General features: G+C 35.6%; 1 protein-coding gene across 8 annotated transcripts in view; it reads left to right on the top strand.

The window, feature by feature from the left end:
- Window positions 1–17066, top strand: part of LOC132386023 (histone-lysine N-methyltransferase 2A-like) — a 316855-nt gene that overhangs the window by 124800 nt on the left and 174989 nt on the right. For all 8 annotated transcript variants that reach the window (XM_059958301.1, XM_059958298.1, XM_059958300.1 and 5 more), the window contains exon 5: window positions 2738–2963. In XM_059958301.1, the coding sequence (XP_059814284.1) occupies window positions 2738–2963 (226 nt within the window). The remainder of the gene's footprint in view (window positions 1–2737; window positions 2964–17066) is intronic.

Here is a 17066-nt window from a genome sequence, read left to right as displayed (position 1 = left end):
TGAGGCATAGTCCTCTACCTCTGCTTTTGAGAGTCGCTGTAGATCTATCCTGACAGTGCATAGTAAACCCGTTGATCTGAATTGCTGCATCCGACATGGAAAGGGTTACCCAGGATTCCATGAAACAGTGGATGTACGTGGTCCTAATGCCCCTCTGATTCAGCACCCTAGCTCTGAGATCATCAATTTTATTCACCAGAGAGAGCATGTTCGCCAGCAAGGTCTTCAGTATAGGGAGTTTGAAATCCTATTTCCTTAAACACGCTTGTAACCTGCTTGATAGCCGCACTTCCTCTGAAGTATTCTACGTGCTTCCAACCACAATCATGTTGTTTCTGTCAGTTTTAAGCAGCAATAGTTTGTTTAAATTGATTAAGACAATTTTGTTGACTGTACTGAACTTGGAAGCAGTTGTGCTTTTTAGCTGTATCAGGCTGAAATGGGAATATTTAATTATATCCATTGAGTATACTGCTGTTACTGAAGTCATGTACAGGGCCCCTAAGTGCCCTGTCATATCAAAGATGGATGTTTTCATTAGCGCACAATCCAAGTAACACCGGGCTACAAATTAAAAAAGTATCACAGAACACAGCCTTCTGTACCTGTGCTTGAAACTCTTGAATATTTAGATGTTGGTATCAAAGCTGAGTATTCTGCTTTTATTAGACAATTTGTACACATCTGAGTCCTATAGTAGAAGTATTATAATACATTAGATGTAAGTTTTAAAACTGAAGTAGATCAGAAAAAATAATGAGGTTCTTTTTGATTGCTGTTAACATAACAATTCTGATGTCTAGCTAGATATTCAGGATGGTAATTTCTACATGTAAACTCACTGTCCAGTAGGGCATAAGGGCATACAAAAATTCACTCATTACCAAAACATCTGGGGTAAATAAAAATATCTGATCCTTTTGAAACTTACAAAAATACTTGTTTAAATCTTTGTCAGAGCTGGAGGGCAGTGATTAAGTGCTTGAAGCAACTGTATTTCTTGCTGTAGAATTTGGACTTTTGGAATTTGAACAAGTTGATGGGATCTTTCTTGAAAAACAACATACTGAAACACTGCCACAGTATTTCATGTGCAAAAGTAATTCTTTATTTTACAAACATGAGGAAATCTGCAGATGCTGGAAATTCAAGCGACACACACAAAATGCTGATGGAACGCAGCAGGCCAGGCAGCATCTATCATCTGTGTCGGGTCTTCACCTGTGAGTCAGCTGGTGTGGTATACTGCGTCTGGTGCTCGTGGTGTGGGCTTTTATGTGTTGATGAGACCCGATGCAGACTGGGAGACCATTTCGCTGAACACCTACACTCTGTCCGCCAGAAAAAGCAGGATCTCCCAGTGGCCACACATTTTAATTCTACGTCCCATTCCCATTCTGATATGTCTATCCATGGCCTCCTCTAATGTCAAAATGAAGCCACACTGAGATTGGAGGAACAACACCTTATATTCCGTCTAGGTAACCTCCAACCTGATGGCATGAACATTGATTTCTCTAACTTCCATTAATGTCCCTCCTCCCCTTCTTACCCCATCCCTGATTTATTTATTACCCCCCTTTTTTTTCTCTCTCTCTGCCCATCACTCCTTGCCTGTTCTCCATCTCCCTCTGGTACTCCCCTCCCCCTTTCTTTCTCCCGAGGCCTCCCATCCCATGATCCTTTCCCTTCTCCAGCTCTGTATCCCTTTTGCCAATCACCTTTCCAGCTCTCAGCTTCACCCCAACCCCTACAGTCTTCTCCCTATCATTTTGCATTCCCCCCCACCAACTACTTTCAAATCTCTTACTATCTTTCCTTTCAGTTAGTCCTGGCGAAGGGTCTCAGCCCGAAACATCAACATTGCTTCTTCCTATAGATGCTGTCTGGCCTGCTGTGTTCCACCAGCATTTTGTGTGGGTTGCTTTATTTTGTAGTACAGTGCGGAGTAGGCCCTTCTGGCCCTTAGATCCATGGTGTCCCAGTGTTGCGCAGTGTTATTATGTCTTACTATGACAATTATTTGGGTAGATGGAGCGCGTCAGCCTGGGAAGGCAGTCCACCTAAGAGAAGGAAAACTATGATTTCAAACCTCCACTGCCTTGCGGCCATTCCCACTCATGGGAAAGGGTTTGGGAGTAAACCCTGAGGACAAATCTGGAGCTGGAGTCCCTAAGGCAGTCTGACGTTGCTTTCAACCTTGCTCTGGCAACTCCTGCAAAGCCACTGGTGCCAAGCTGTATCGGCCTTTGCCTTTCCCTTGGACAATATTGCTGGTGTGGAGAAGGGAGACTTGCTGCATGGGCAACTGCCGGTCTCCCACAAAAACTCGCCCAGGCCTGTGCCTAGGAAAGGACACTCCAGCATTGCCTCACTGTAACAAGACTGAAGCAAGATTTTCCAAGCGCAGATCCACGGTCTCACAATACTAACAGATGCTACCACATTTCTTGATGCTGTAATTCTTGATGCTTCCTTGTAATGCAGCAGATTATGTTTATTTATTAATTTGTTCAGCAGATTATACTTTATAAATTGACATAATCTATCTTCATGATGGTTTTAAAGTGACTGCTGCCTTGTGGAAATTAAAATATTCCCAAAGAATGAATCAGTGTACACAAAATCTTCAATGTTATATTTCCCTGAGGATACTGTTAGATAAAAAATTCATTAAATGAGATTTTAACCTCTTGTGTTTGAGCAATAACCAATAAAAAATAATTCTGTTTTACAGATAAATCATCAGTAGCTGGATCAGAGGATGCTGAACCACTGAAACCAATGATTAAACCAGTAGCTAAGCACAAAGTTGCACAGGAGCCTATTGTTCGAAAAGGGAGGAGGTCACGTAGGTGTGGGCAATGCTCGGGTTGCCAAGTTCCAGATGACTGTGGCCAGTGTACAAATTGCTTGGATAAGCCAAAGTTTGGTGGCCGAAATGTGAAAAAACAATGCTGCAAGTAAGTGAAGTTTCATATACGGCAATTTGAAAACAAGAGTGGGGTAACTTTTTTTCCACCTGAAATGCTAATACTCCCTTAGAAACTGACATACCTGAGAAATATTTGACGGTTCACAAATAAGTTTTGAAGTGTAGAACCACAGTACCTAGGCAAATGTGTTGCATCCAATTTATATTCTCAGACAATAATGGAAATAAATGAGCAGTTTTTAAGCAACACACACAAAATGCTGGTGGAACACAAGAGGTCAGGCAGCAGTGAAACTCTTTCGCTGCTCCCCATCTATAATTTCTTCAGCCTTTCAACTTTTATCATTTTGCATTTCCCCTTCCCCCCCTACTTTAAAATCTCTTACTATCTTTCCTTACAGTTAGTCCTGACGAAGGGTCTGAGATGTCGACAGTGCTTCTTCCTATAGATGCTACCTGGCCTGCTGTGTTCCATCTGCATATTGTGTGTGTTGCTTGAATTTCCAGCATCTACAGATTTCCTCATATCAGTTTTATAGCATAGGCTGAGAGAGGAATTTATAGTAGAAAATTGAAGGTTCTTGAAACAGAGTCATGGAATGTTTAGTGTCCAGTTCAACAGATGGCTGAAAATATAATAATTAATCTCTGATTTACATACTGGTCTTATTCAAGTACTGACTGACAGTTAAATGTTGTGTTAAAATGCTGGTTAAGTTGGGGGGGGTGGTGTTAGTCAATTTGTAAACTTAAATTTGCCGGACCAAGTAACCACACCACAAACAATTCTTTACTTCATCCTTTCACCAGTTTATTTGTCCGAACTCAGCTGGCGAGAAACTCGGAGCCAAGCATCAAAGAGAATAAGTCTCTCTCAGTCTCTCTCTCTCCCTCCCTCCCCCTCTCTTCCCCTCTCTCTCCCCCTCCCTCTCCCTCTCTCTTTCTTTTTCAATCTTTATTATTATTAATATCAACATAATAAGATTAATACATAGATAATGGATTACAAACATACATATTTAAACTGAACATGAAAGAATACATAAGCAATAGTTACAATATAAATGAGTCTTCCCAAATCATGGACGGTACAAGTAACATATAAACAAAGCAAACCTAGGTATATCATAATATATATTACAAAAAACAGAAAAGAGAAAAAGAAAAAAAAATTATGCTAGAAAAACTAATCTAACAATCTAATAACTAATAAGGAAAAAAAACGAAAAAAGAAAAAAAGGGGGAAAATGAAAAAAAAAGGGCTGTTTATAATATCTCACAAAAATACAAAATCATCAGTGTCGTCAACTCTGATCCTCTCAACATATGTAAAATCAAAACTGGAAAAACAAATAGGCTTGGAACAGGGTCATGTTACATCATATGAAAATATTGAATAAATGGTCTTCATATCTTTTCAAATTTAATAGAAGTATCAAATACAACACTTCTAATTTTTTCTAAATTTAGACATAGTTTGAGAAAACCAATGAAATATGGTAGGAGGATTAATTTCTTTCCAATTCAACAAAATAGATCTTCTAGGAGTCAACTGGAGACGCTCATGGAGTGAGTACCGTTTTGGATTCGCTCCATAACCTTTACTTTTTTTAACCTTTGATCACCCTTATTCAGCTTATTTTTACCTATACCGAAAGTTTCTTTATTTTTTTTTGGATTTACTGCCAAGAGTTTGTTGTGAACTTTTGAAGATATGCAAACAGGAATGTCTCTCAGGTCTAAGGGACGGGATCCTGGACGTAATCCGATAAAAGCAGGCTCCGACACAACAAACACAATTAACTTTTGAATTGTTTATGGAGGTTTTGGATAAAAAATTTGCTGAACTACAACAATTTTTTAAAGAAGATATAAAGGCTTTTCAAGAGTACATGGTTAAGACGGATTTAGTAATTAAACAGCAACAAGCTCTTACTGCATCTCTGCAAGAAGAAGCTCAGAAGCGAGATTTGACTATTGGAAAACTGCAACAGGATTTAATTTCGACCATTAAGCTGATGGAAGCCCTTAAAGCCAAGAGTGACGATTTTGAGAATCGGTCCAGAAGACAGAACTTACGTATACTTGGTCTTCCAGACGGCATAGAAAAAGATGACCCTTCGAAATGTTTTGCTCAACTTTTAAAAGAAGCATTTCTGACGATTTTCCCGAATAACCCCCCTTTATTGGATCGGGCACATAGAATTCGGCGTCGATCATCGAGTGTTACAGACAAACCTTCGGTGGTAATTGTCCGGTTTCATTATGTACATGACAAAGAACAAGTTATAAGAGCAGCTCGTCGGGTAGGAATGATTAAAATCAAAGATTTTTGCTTCCGCCTGATCGAAGATTTTAGTCCAGATTTTTTAAAAAGAAGGCTTTTTAAACCGTTGATGGCTGAATGTTATGAGAAAAATCTGAAACCTGCGCTTCTATACCCTGCGAAGCTTCGAATTTCTCCGTCGAATGCTCCACGACAGGTTTTCCTTTCAACTTCAGAAGCGAGAAAATATCTGGAGGAGAACTTCCCTACTGCTACAGACACCAGTCTTTAATAAATGAATGATTCTGATCGTGTAAGATGGTTCTCGATCTCTTAAACCAGATTTAAAATCTGGTTATTGGTGTAGGTTCATCCTACACTTTATACTTAAGTTAAAGTGTGTTTGCATCATGTTAATTGTTTTGCCTTATACACTTTGATCATTTAACTACATGCTTGTCTATTAACTTTGTTCCTTCGAAGGTATATTTTTAATTCTTTGAAGGTAAATTTTTCCTTGATTAAGATGGTGGTTTTTTGGAAAAGATTTTTGGTTTTGCTTAAGATGGCATTATGTTTATATTTTTCGCGTTTCTTCCGTACAATGCATCGCTTATCTTAGCTTAAATATTTTTTGTTTTGTCTGGGCCAGAGCCCGAGTTATAATTGTTTTTTAGTGATTATATTTTTATTCTTTTTACAATTAACTATACTTAGAAATATGGTTTTTATTATAGTGATTTTATTTTTAAAGTTGGGGTGATTCTTTTATATATATCCTTTTTATATGGAGTGTTCTTCAGCTGACATGGGGGTAGGATTAGTCTTACTTTTTCTCTTTTTAAGTCATATTTTGGCTTTTTCTCTTTTTCTCGGGGGGTGGTCTGTTTTCTAATTCTATTTTTTTTGTACCAGTTTGTGTTTTTTTATTCGGGCTGTTTTTGAACTTCAAATATGTCTGTGTTGTCGTCACTTCCGGGTCTTCTCACTACTTTTGTTCCTCTTCCGGGTGCATGAGTTTATAAGTCGGTTAACCCTTTCTATACCAAAGGGTTGATTATAGAATTATGGCTCAGATCATTAATTTTGTGTCTTGGAATACTAATGGTTTAAATCATCCAATTAAACGAAAGAAGATTTTCAAAGTATTCCAAAGACTTAATGCTCATATCATTTTTGTACAAGAAACTCATGTGAGGAGGGAGGACAAATTTCATTTTTTTAGATTTTGGCGGGGTCAACAGTATCGCGCAAATTCGAATGCTAAAGTAAAAGGAGTTTCAATTTTTATTGACTCCTCTATTTTATTTGTTCAACATGATATTTTTTTGGATCCGAATGGCAGATTTTTGTTAATTATGGGTTTACTTTGTAATAAAAAGGTTGCTTTGGTTAATGTTTATGCTCCAAATGTGGATTGTCCTGACTTTTTTAAGTCTTTATTTACTTCTTTACCCAATCTAAACGAATATAAGTTAATAATGGGTGGTGACTTTAATTGTTGTTTAAATCCTCTGATGGATAAATCTTTATCTATTCAGACTTTACCTAATAAGTCGGCCACTTGTATTAACTCTTTTTGACTGACAATGGAGTTTTTGATATTTGGAGATTCTGGTATCCTAATGACAAAGAGTTTTCTTTTTTCTCACATGTTTATCACTCTTATTCAAGAATTGATTATTTTTCGTAGACTCTTGTTTTATTCCATTGGTAATCGGTTGTAGCTATGATATTATAGCTATCTCTGATCATGCTCCGTTATTACTTTCTATGAAATTTACGGATACAGCTTCTAATGCTAGACAATGGCGATTTGACTCTACCTTGCTGCAAGACTCTGACTTTATAAAATTTATGGAGGAGCAGATCGACTTCTTCTTCTCAACTAATTCTACAGATGATATTTCCTGCGGAACACTTTGGGACACTTTTAAAGCTTATATACGTGGACAGATTATTTCTTATTCTGTTGGTTTGAGGAAACGTATCAAGATGGAAACTCTTTTATTGGTTGATAAAATTAAAGAGATTGATAAGAAATATTCGATTGCTCCTAGTAAGGAGCTTTACAAAGGGTTGAACTTCAAATGGAACATAGTTTATTACTTACATCCTCGATTGAAAATCAATTAATGAAAACTAAATCTGATTTTTATATACATAGTGATAAATCTGGTAAACTGCTAGCTAGTCAATTGAAGAATGCTCTGGTTAAACGTCAAATCACTAAGATTGGTCAGCAGAATGGGAATCTGACAGTTAATCATGATGAGATAAATAAGGCATTTCAAGATTTCTATACCTCCCTGTATCAATCTGAATTTCCTCAAGATTATAATACCATGTCTGATTTTCTGGGGAAATTAAATTTTCCAAGATTATCATCTGATGATCTTTTGATATTGGATACTCCTATTACGGATGTAGAAATTAAGGGGGCTATTTCCCCAATGAATTCTGGGAAAGCACCGGGTCCAGATGGTTATACAGTTGAATTTTTAAAATTTTTTTCCGCTACTCTTTCCCCTTGGTTAGGTAAAGTTTTTGAGGAGGCCATTAGATTAGGGAATTTGCCACAATCTTTTTATAGAGCTTCCATTTCTCTAATATTGAAGAAAGATAAAGACCCTACTAATTGTGCTTCTTATAGACCTATATCTTTATTGAATGTAGACTCCAAGATTTTTTCCAAGTTACTGGCATCTAGATTGGAGAAGGTATTACCCAAAATTATTTCAGATGATCAAACTGGCTTTATTAAAAATCGTTATTTTTTTAACATTAGGAGATTGTTGAATATTGTTTATACTCCCTCACATGATACTTCAGAATGCGTGATTTCATTAGATGCGGAGAAAGCATTTGACAGAGTTGAATGGCCTTACTTATTTAATGTGTTGGAGAAGTTTAATTTTAGTCCGATATTTATATCATGGATTAAATTGATTTATCATACTCCAGTAGCCTCAGTGTTTACCAATAATCAAAGATCTCCCTTTTTACGCCTATTTCGGGGCACTGGACAGGGATGTCCTCTTAGTCCATTACTATTTAACATTGCCTTAGAACCTTTGGCAATTGCCATCAGACAATCACAGGATATTTTGGGTATTAATCGTGGGACAGATATTCATAAGTTATCTTTGTATGCAGATGATTTATTACTATTCATTTCTAACCCGGAGAAATCCATTCCAGCAGTTTTATCATTATTGGCTCAATTTAGTGAGTTTTCTGAGTATAAGTTAAATCTTAATAAAAGTGAATTGTTTCCGTTGAATAAACGGGTCCCAATTTATGGAAATTTACCCTTTAAATTAGTTAATGACTTTTTTACTTATTTAGGGATCAAAATCACAAAAAACCATAAAGATTTATTTAGATTTAATTTTTTACCCTTAATTGATCAGATTAAAGGTTTGTTTACTAAGTGGTCACCTTTGTCTTTATCCCTAATAGGTAGGATTAATGCTATTAAGATGGTTATTTTACCTAAGTTTTAATATATTTTTCAAGCGATACCAATTTTTATCCCGAAATCTTTTTTTACTAATGTTGACTCTAAAATTTCTTCATATATATGGCAGAATAAAAATCCCAGGTTAGGTAAAACATATTTACAGAAGACAAAAAAGGAAGGCGGGTTAGCATTACCTAATTTCAGATTTTACTATTGGGCAGTTAATATTAGATATTTGTTATGTTGGTTGAAAGATGGGGGTGGATCTTTTGGCCCTTGTTGGGTGAGTTTAGAAACTAAATTGGTATCAGCTTATGCTTTGGGTTCTATTTTAGGGACTTCTCTCCCTTTTGCTCTTTCTAAATTGCCGAAACGAATTGACAACCCGATAGTTAAACATACATTGCGTATATGGTTTCAATTTCGGAGATTTTTTGGGTTGACTCAATTCGTTTTAAATAGTCCTATTGTATCTAATTGTTTTTTTCACCCTTCCATTATAGATCAAGCTTATTCGGCTTGGAAAACTAAGGGATTACTAAGATTTTCTGATTTATTTTTAGATAATTGTTTCATGTCTTTTGAACAATTATCCAACAAATATAACTTGCCGAGATTTCATTTTTTTAGATATTTACAGATTAGACATTTTTTAAGTTCTGTACTCTCTACGTTTCCAAATTTTGTGCCTTCAGATACTTTGGAGAGTTTATTTGAATTAGACCCTTTTCAAAAAGGGCTTATTTCAAAACTTTATAATATAATTATGAAGATACGTTCAGAGCCTCTTTATAAGACTAAACAGGATTGGGAAAGAGAGCTTAGTTTTAGTATTTCTAGTGAGAATTGGGATAGAATTCTTCAATTAGTTAATACATCATCGTTATGTGCCAAACATTCACTAATACAATTTAAGGTCATCTATCATTCTGAAATTGCGTCTTTAACTCACATGTTTTGGTGGTGTTCATTTTTGGAGAAATATTGGAAAGATATTTTTGATATTATTTCTGCGGATTTGAATATCGATTTACAACCTCATCCTATTACCGCAATTTTTGGTTTACCAATGTTAGACTCACTGCATTTATCTTCTTCAGCCCGTCGAATGATTGCATTTCTAACTCTGATGGCTAGAAGATCTATATTGTTGAATTGGAAAGAAATTGATCCTCCCACTGTATTTAATTGGTTCTCTCAAACTATGTTATGTTTAAATTTAGAAAAAATTAGAAGTGATACTTTTGAGACTTCTATTAAATTTGAAAAGTTATGGAGACCATTTATTCAACATTTTCATATGATGTAATATGACCCTGTGCCAAGTTCATTTGATTTCCCAGCTTTTAGCTTATGTATTTTGAGAGGACCGGAAGTGACGGCATTGATGAATACTTATTTTTGTGAGATATTATAAACAGCCCGTTTTTTTTTCCTTCTCTTTTTTTGTTTTTTTTTTCTTTTATATTACTTATTAGTTATAGTTATTAGATTAGATTAGCTAGTTCTGCATTATATAATTTTTTTTTGTTTTTTTTCTTTCTTTTCTCTGCTTTTTTTATATTATACATTATGAAATATTTAGATTTACTATGTCCATACATATATCTCATGGCTTATGTCTTGGTAAACTGATTTATATTGTAACTGTTATGTATGTTTTTTTTCATATGTAATGGAATGTGTATGTTGGTAATTTCTTTATCAATATATCATCTGTATTCTGTTCATATTACTAATATTAATAAAAAGATTTAGAAAGGAAAAGATCTTCTAGCCATTAATGTGAGAAATGCAATCATTCGACAAGCAGAAGAGGATAAATGGAGTGAGTCCATCATTGGTAAACCAAAAATTGCAGTAATAGGATGAGGTTGTAAATCAATGTTCGGTACCGTGGAAGTAATATCAAAAATGTCTTTCCAATATTTTTTCAAAAGCGGACATGACCATAACATATGAGTTAAAGACGGTAACTCAGAATGACATCTGTCACATATAGGATTTATATAGGAATAAAAATGAGCCAATTTATCTTTGGACATATGAGCCCTATGCACAACTTTAAACTGTATTAATGAATGTTTAGCACATATAGATGATGAATTAACTAATTGAAGAATTTTATCCCAATTCTCAATAGGGATAGTAAGGTTAAGTTCTCTTTCCCAATCATTTTTAATCTTATAGAAGAGCTCTGAACGTATCTTCATAATTATATTGTAGAGTTTTGATATTAGCCCTTTCTGAGAAGGATTTAGTTCAAACAAATTCTCCAGAATACCTGAAGACACAAGATTTGGAAAGGTAGGAAGTACAGTATTTAAGAAATTCCTAATCTGTAAATATCTAAAAAAATGAAATCTAGGCAAATTATATTTATTTGATAATTGTTCAAAAGACATAAAACAATTATCCAAAAATAAATTGGAAAATGGTAGTAATCCTTTAGTCTTCCAAGCTGAATAAGCTTGGTCTATAATAGAAGGATAAAAAAAGCAATTGGATACAATAGGAATATTTAAAACAAACTTGAGTCAACTCAAAAAAATTTCCAAAATTGAAACCATATACGTAAAGTATGTTTAACTGTCGGATTATCAATCCGTTTCTGCAATTTAGAAAGAGCAAAAGGAAGAGAAGACCCTAAAATAGAACCCAATGAAAATCCTTGTACAGATTTAATTTCCAGGTTCACCCAATGAGGGCTAAAAGATAAATCCCAATCCTTTAACCAACATATCAAATATCGGATATTAACTGCCCAATAATAAAATCTAAAATTAGGCAATGCCAATCCACCTTCCTTCCTTGCCTTCTGTAAATATCTTTTACCTAATCTAGGATTTTTATTCTGCCATATATATGAGGAAATTTTTGAATCAACATTAGCAAAAAAAGATTTCGGAATAAAAATTAGTACAGCTTGAAATATATATAAAAACTTGGGTAAAATAACCTTCTCAATAGCATTAATCCGACCTCTCAGAGATAAAGATACTGGTGACCATTTAGTAAACAAACATTTCATCTGATCGATTAGGGGTAAAAAATTAACCTTAAATAAGTCGTTATAATTTTTTGTGACTTTAATCCCTAAGTAAATAAAAGAGTCATTAACTAATTTAAAAGGTAAATTTCCATAAATTGGAACCTGTCTATTTAAAGGAAACAATTCACTCTTACTAAGATTTAATTTATAACCGGAAAAATTACTAAATTGAGCCAACAATGACATAACTGCGGGAATGGATTTCTCAGGATCAGAAATAAGTAATAATAAATCATCAGCATCTAACGATAGTTTATGTATATCCGTCCCACGATTAATGCCAAAAATGTTCTGTGATTCTCTGATTGCAATTGCCAAGGGCTCTAAAGCAATATCAAATAATAACGGACTAAGAGGACAGCCTTGTCTAGTACCCGGAAATAAACTTTATATGGCTATATGGTTAAACGAAAAATGGGAGATCTTTGATTGTTAGTAAACACCGAGGCTACTGGAGTATGATATATCAGTTTAATCCAGGAAATGAATGTCAGACTAAAATTAAACTTCTCAAGCACTGTAAATAAGTATGGCCAGTCAACTCTATCAAATGCTTTCTCCGCATCTAATGAAATGACACATTCTGAAGTGCTATGTGAAGGAGTATAAACAATATTCAATAATCTAACATTAGAAAAGGAATAGCGATTTTTAATAAAACCAGTTTGATCTTCCGAGATAATTTGAGGTAATACCTTCTCCAGCCTGGATGCCAGTAACTTGGAAAAGATCTTGGAATCTACATTCAATAAGGATATTGGTCTATAGAATGCACAGTCAGTAGGGTCTTTTTTTCAATATTAAAGAAATGGAAGCTCTATAAAAAGATTGTGGCAGATTACCCAATCTAATTGCTTCTTTAAAAACCCTGCATAACCAGAGAGAAAGAGAGGAGGAAAAACATTTAAAAAATTCAACTGTATACCCATCTGGACCTGGTGCTTTCCCAGAATTCATAGAGGAAATAACCCCTTTAATTTCTGCATCCGTAATAGGAGTTTCTAATATTGAAAGGTCATCTGATGATAATTTTGGAAAATTCAATTACCCAAGAAAATCACACATGGTATTATAATCATGAGGGAATCAGATCTGGTTTTCATCAATTGATTTTCAATCGAAGATGTAAGTAATAAACTATGTTCCATTTGAAGTTCAACCCTTTGTAAAACTCCTTACTAGGAGTAGTTGAATATTTCTTGTCAATCTCTTTAATTTTGTCTACCAATAAAAGAGTTTCCTTCTTAATGCGTTTTCTCCGACCAACGGAGTAGGAGATAATCTGTCCACGTATATATGCTTTAAAGTGTCCCAAAGTGTTCCACAAGAAATATCATCCGTGGAATTAGTTAAAAAGAAGAAATTGATCTGTTCCTTTATAAATTTAATAAAATCTGGTTTTTGCAGTAAGGTAGAATAAAATCGCCATTGTCTAGCATTAGAAGCTGTATCCATAAATTTAATAGAAAGTTTTAATGGAGCATGGTCAGAGATGGCTATAATATCATAATTACAACCAATTACCGATGGAATAAAACAAGAGTCAATAAAAAAAATAATCATTTCTCGAGTAAGAATGATAAACGTGAGAAAAATGAAAACTCTTTGTCCTTAGAATGCCGAAATCTCCAAATATCAAAAATTCCATTATCAGTTATTAACCTATATTCATTTAGATTAGGTAGAGAAGTAAATAAGGACTTAAAAAAATCGGGATAATCCACATTTGGAGCATACACATTAACCATAGCAACATTTTTGTTAAAAAGTAACCCAGTAATTAACAAAAATCTACCATTCGGATCCGAAAAGATATCGTTTTGGACAAATGCAATAGAGGAGTCAATAAAAATTGAAACTCCCTTTACTTTAACATTCGAACTCGAATGGTACTGTTGAACCCTCCAAAACCTAAAATAACGATGATTGTCCTCTTTCCTCACATGAGTTTCTTGTACAAAAATAATATGTGCATTCAGTCTTTGGAATACTTTGAAAATCTTTTTCCGTTTAATCGGATGGTTTAAGCCATTAGTATTCCAAGAGACAAAATTAATGGTCTGAGCCATATTTCGGAAATCAACCCTTTGGTATATAAAGGGTTAACCAAATTATGAAATCATGCACCCGGAAGAGGAACAAAAATAAGGGACCCAGAAGTGATGACATCGCGGACATTTTAGTAGTTTAAAATCAGCCTAAATGAAAAAACTAAAAAAAAACTGATGTAAAGAACATAAGATTTAGAAAAATTCTCCGCCCCCCCACCCAAGAGGAGAAAGTCCCTCCCCAGCCAGGAGAAGGCTGGAAAGAAAGAGAAATGAAACTAAATCTACCCCCATTTCAGCAGAAGGCAACTCCATATATAAAGGGAAAAAAAATCCACCCAAACTCTAAAGAAATAATGATCATTATACTAAAACCAAACTTCTTAATATAATTGCTAGTAAAGAAAACAAAAAGAATATAATCACTAGTAACTTATAAATCAGGTTGAAACCGAAACAAACCAAAAAAAAATTAAACTGTGATAAGAAATGCATTATAGGAAGAAGACGAGAGAAAAAAAAATGGCGAAATCAAAAAAAAAGCCAAAAATATTTTAGAGAAGAAACTGCCATCTTAGTAAAAAAAAATTCACCTTCGAAGGATTAATAATAATCACCAAAGCTAAAGTATAGTGATTGAAGTAAGTAAAATAAAAAGATTAGTACTTCGAAAAAGAATTTTAACTAGAGTATAAAATATAGAGTAAACCTACACCAAAAGCCGGAAACAAAATCTGGTTTTGGAAACAAAAACCATCTTGCATCGATCAAAATCACTCATTTATTAGAGACAAGAATCCGCAGCAGTAGGGAAGTTCTCATTTGGAAAGCTTCGAGCTTCAGATGTAGAAAGGAAAACACGCCGTGGTGCATTGGGAGGGGAGATTCTGAGCATTGCACGGTATAAAAGCGAAAGTTTTAGATTTTTCTCGTAACATTCGGACATCAGAGGTTTAAAAAGAAGCCTTGCCTTCATTACTTCTGGACTAAAATCCTCCACCAATCGAAAATCAAATTCTTGGAATTTGACCATCCCTAAACGCCGAGCCACACGAATAAGTTGCTCTTTAACATGCACATAGTGAAATCGGACAATTACAACCGGTGGTTTAGCTGAAGCACTTGGTGATCGACGCATAATTCTGTGAGTGCGATCAAGTAACGGAAGACTGTCTGGGAATACAGAAGGGAAGGCATCCTTTAAAAGTTGAGCAATATACTTCGAGGGGTCCCCTTGTTCAATACCTTCCGGGAGACCAAGTATGTGTAGCTTCTGTCTTCTGGACTGATTCTCAAAGTCCACCTGTTTAATCGTCGAAAGTAAGTTCTGCTCCAGTTTTTCGATTATCAAGTCTCGCTTCCGAGCGTCTTCTTGCAAAGTTGCGATTAGAACTTGCTGCTGGTTAACTACTGAATCAATCTTATCCATATAATCCTGAAAGGCCTTTATATCTTGTTTAAAAATTTGTCGTTGTTCTTCAAATTTTTCATTTAAAACCTCCAATAATATTTCGTAGGTCAATTCAGTGCGCTTAGGATCGGTCTTTTTCTTCTTCCTGTTCCCGTTGGAATCTTTCCCAGGTTCTCGCCCTTTAGATCTCAAAGCCATTTCTGAACTCATTTCTTCAAAATTCACAATAAACTCTTAAAGATAAGTCCAAAAAAGTAGCAAGAATCTTTTGGTGTAGGTAAAAGTAAGTTCAATAAGGGTGATCATAGGTTAAAAAAAGGCAAAGTTATGGAGCGAATCTGAAACAGTGCTCACTCCATGAGTGCCTCCTGCTGACCCCGCCCTCCCTCCCTCCCCCTCTCTCCCTCTCTCTCTCTCTCTCTCTCTCTCTCCCCCTCCCTCTCCCCTCCCCTCTCCCTTTCCCTCCCTCCCCCTCCCTCTCCCCTCCCCCTCTCCCTCCCTCCCCCCCCCTCTCTCTCTCTCTCTCTCTCTCTCTCTCGCTCAATCATGACAAGCTTCATGACACTCAGAAACATGACAATTTATACAACTGGTGAAATGAAGAACACTCAGTTGAACAGATATTCCAGCCGTCAGTTAGAGCAAAAGTTAATTACTTAGATAAGAGCGTCCACTAAATCAAGGTTTTAATTACAGATAAATTCTTGCCTTGTCAGTGAGTTCTCCCTAAACAAACGAGGGAACTTAAATCAGTGATGTGAAATCATAAGACGTGATGTATGCGACCTGTGTGAATCAAGCCCCATGTCATTCTCAAGGGACAGCTGTGAGTTAATCAAAACAAGCTGCAGGCAGGTTCCACAGTGAAGGACATACAGTAATTATACTCAGTTCAGAACAGAGCACACATAAGTTGGCACTTAATTTAACCCGTTATGTACAAGAGTTCAAGAATTATTTCTTACAAACCCCTAATACCTTTAAAACTTCATCAAATTATGGAATGCTCCTTTGATTCTAATTTACTGAACTTGGGATAAAAATTTACATTGATGCTTCAAGTTGGATTGGTGTTGGATTTTTATTCTGAGTGTGTAGTGTGCAGCTTTATCTTGGAAACTCATATGGCTGTGTAAAAATGTTACTTAATGCTGCTGTTAGCCTGGTTACATTCCTGTGATAGTGAAATTTGCAGAAAAGAAAAATAATAGCATCGGCAATATACAATAGAATGAAGTTGAGGTGAATGGAGGGGAGGCAGAGTCAAGGCAGCAGGATCCAACAGCAGAAAAGATCTAAGGTTTGAATGATATAAGAGTTAGGCTGAATTGGAAAGATTGGGTATGGGGTGAATTGAGGTGATGGGCCCAGGCTAGAGAGTGAAGAAGGTTTGTATGATTTAAGCACTAGGCCAGATTGAAAAGACTAGTTTATCAGGGCCAGGGTGTACTGGTTCATCTCACTGTTCTGTGAGGTTTACTTACCTCTTTACTGAACTAAGTTTGTGGTGTACAACTAATGGAGTAATAGATGGCCGCAATGATGACTTTTGTGAACTTAGTAATTTGTTTACTCTTGTTTGTAATATATTTTTTTCTTCTGCTCATTGGGTATTTAGCATGTCAACAAATACACTCAAAAAGCTTTTATAGTGTACTATGAAGAGCATTCTGACAGGCTGCATCATGGGTGGGGGGGGGCCTATTGTACAGGACTGAAAGAAGCTGCAGAGATTTGTAAATCTAGTCAGCTTCTTCTTGGGTACTAAGCTATTAAATACCTAGGACATCTTTAAGGACCAGTGACTCAGAAAGGCAGCGTCCTTTATTAAAGATCTCCAGCAGCCGGGGCATGCCCTTTTCTCACTGTTAACATCAGGGAGGAGGTACAG

This window comes from Hypanus sabinus (assembly GCF_030144855.1).
Source record: "Hypanus sabinus isolate sHypSab1 chromosome Y unlocalized genomic scaffold, sHypSab1.hap1 SUPER_Y_unloc_2, whole genome shotgun sequence".
Classification (NCBI taxonomy): domain Eukaryota; kingdom Metazoa; phylum Chordata; class Chondrichthyes; order Myliobatiformes; family Dasyatidae; genus Hypanus; species Hypanus sabinus.
Note: the sequence above shows the minus strand (reverse complement) of the source record. Positions and strands in the feature narration are given on the sequence as shown.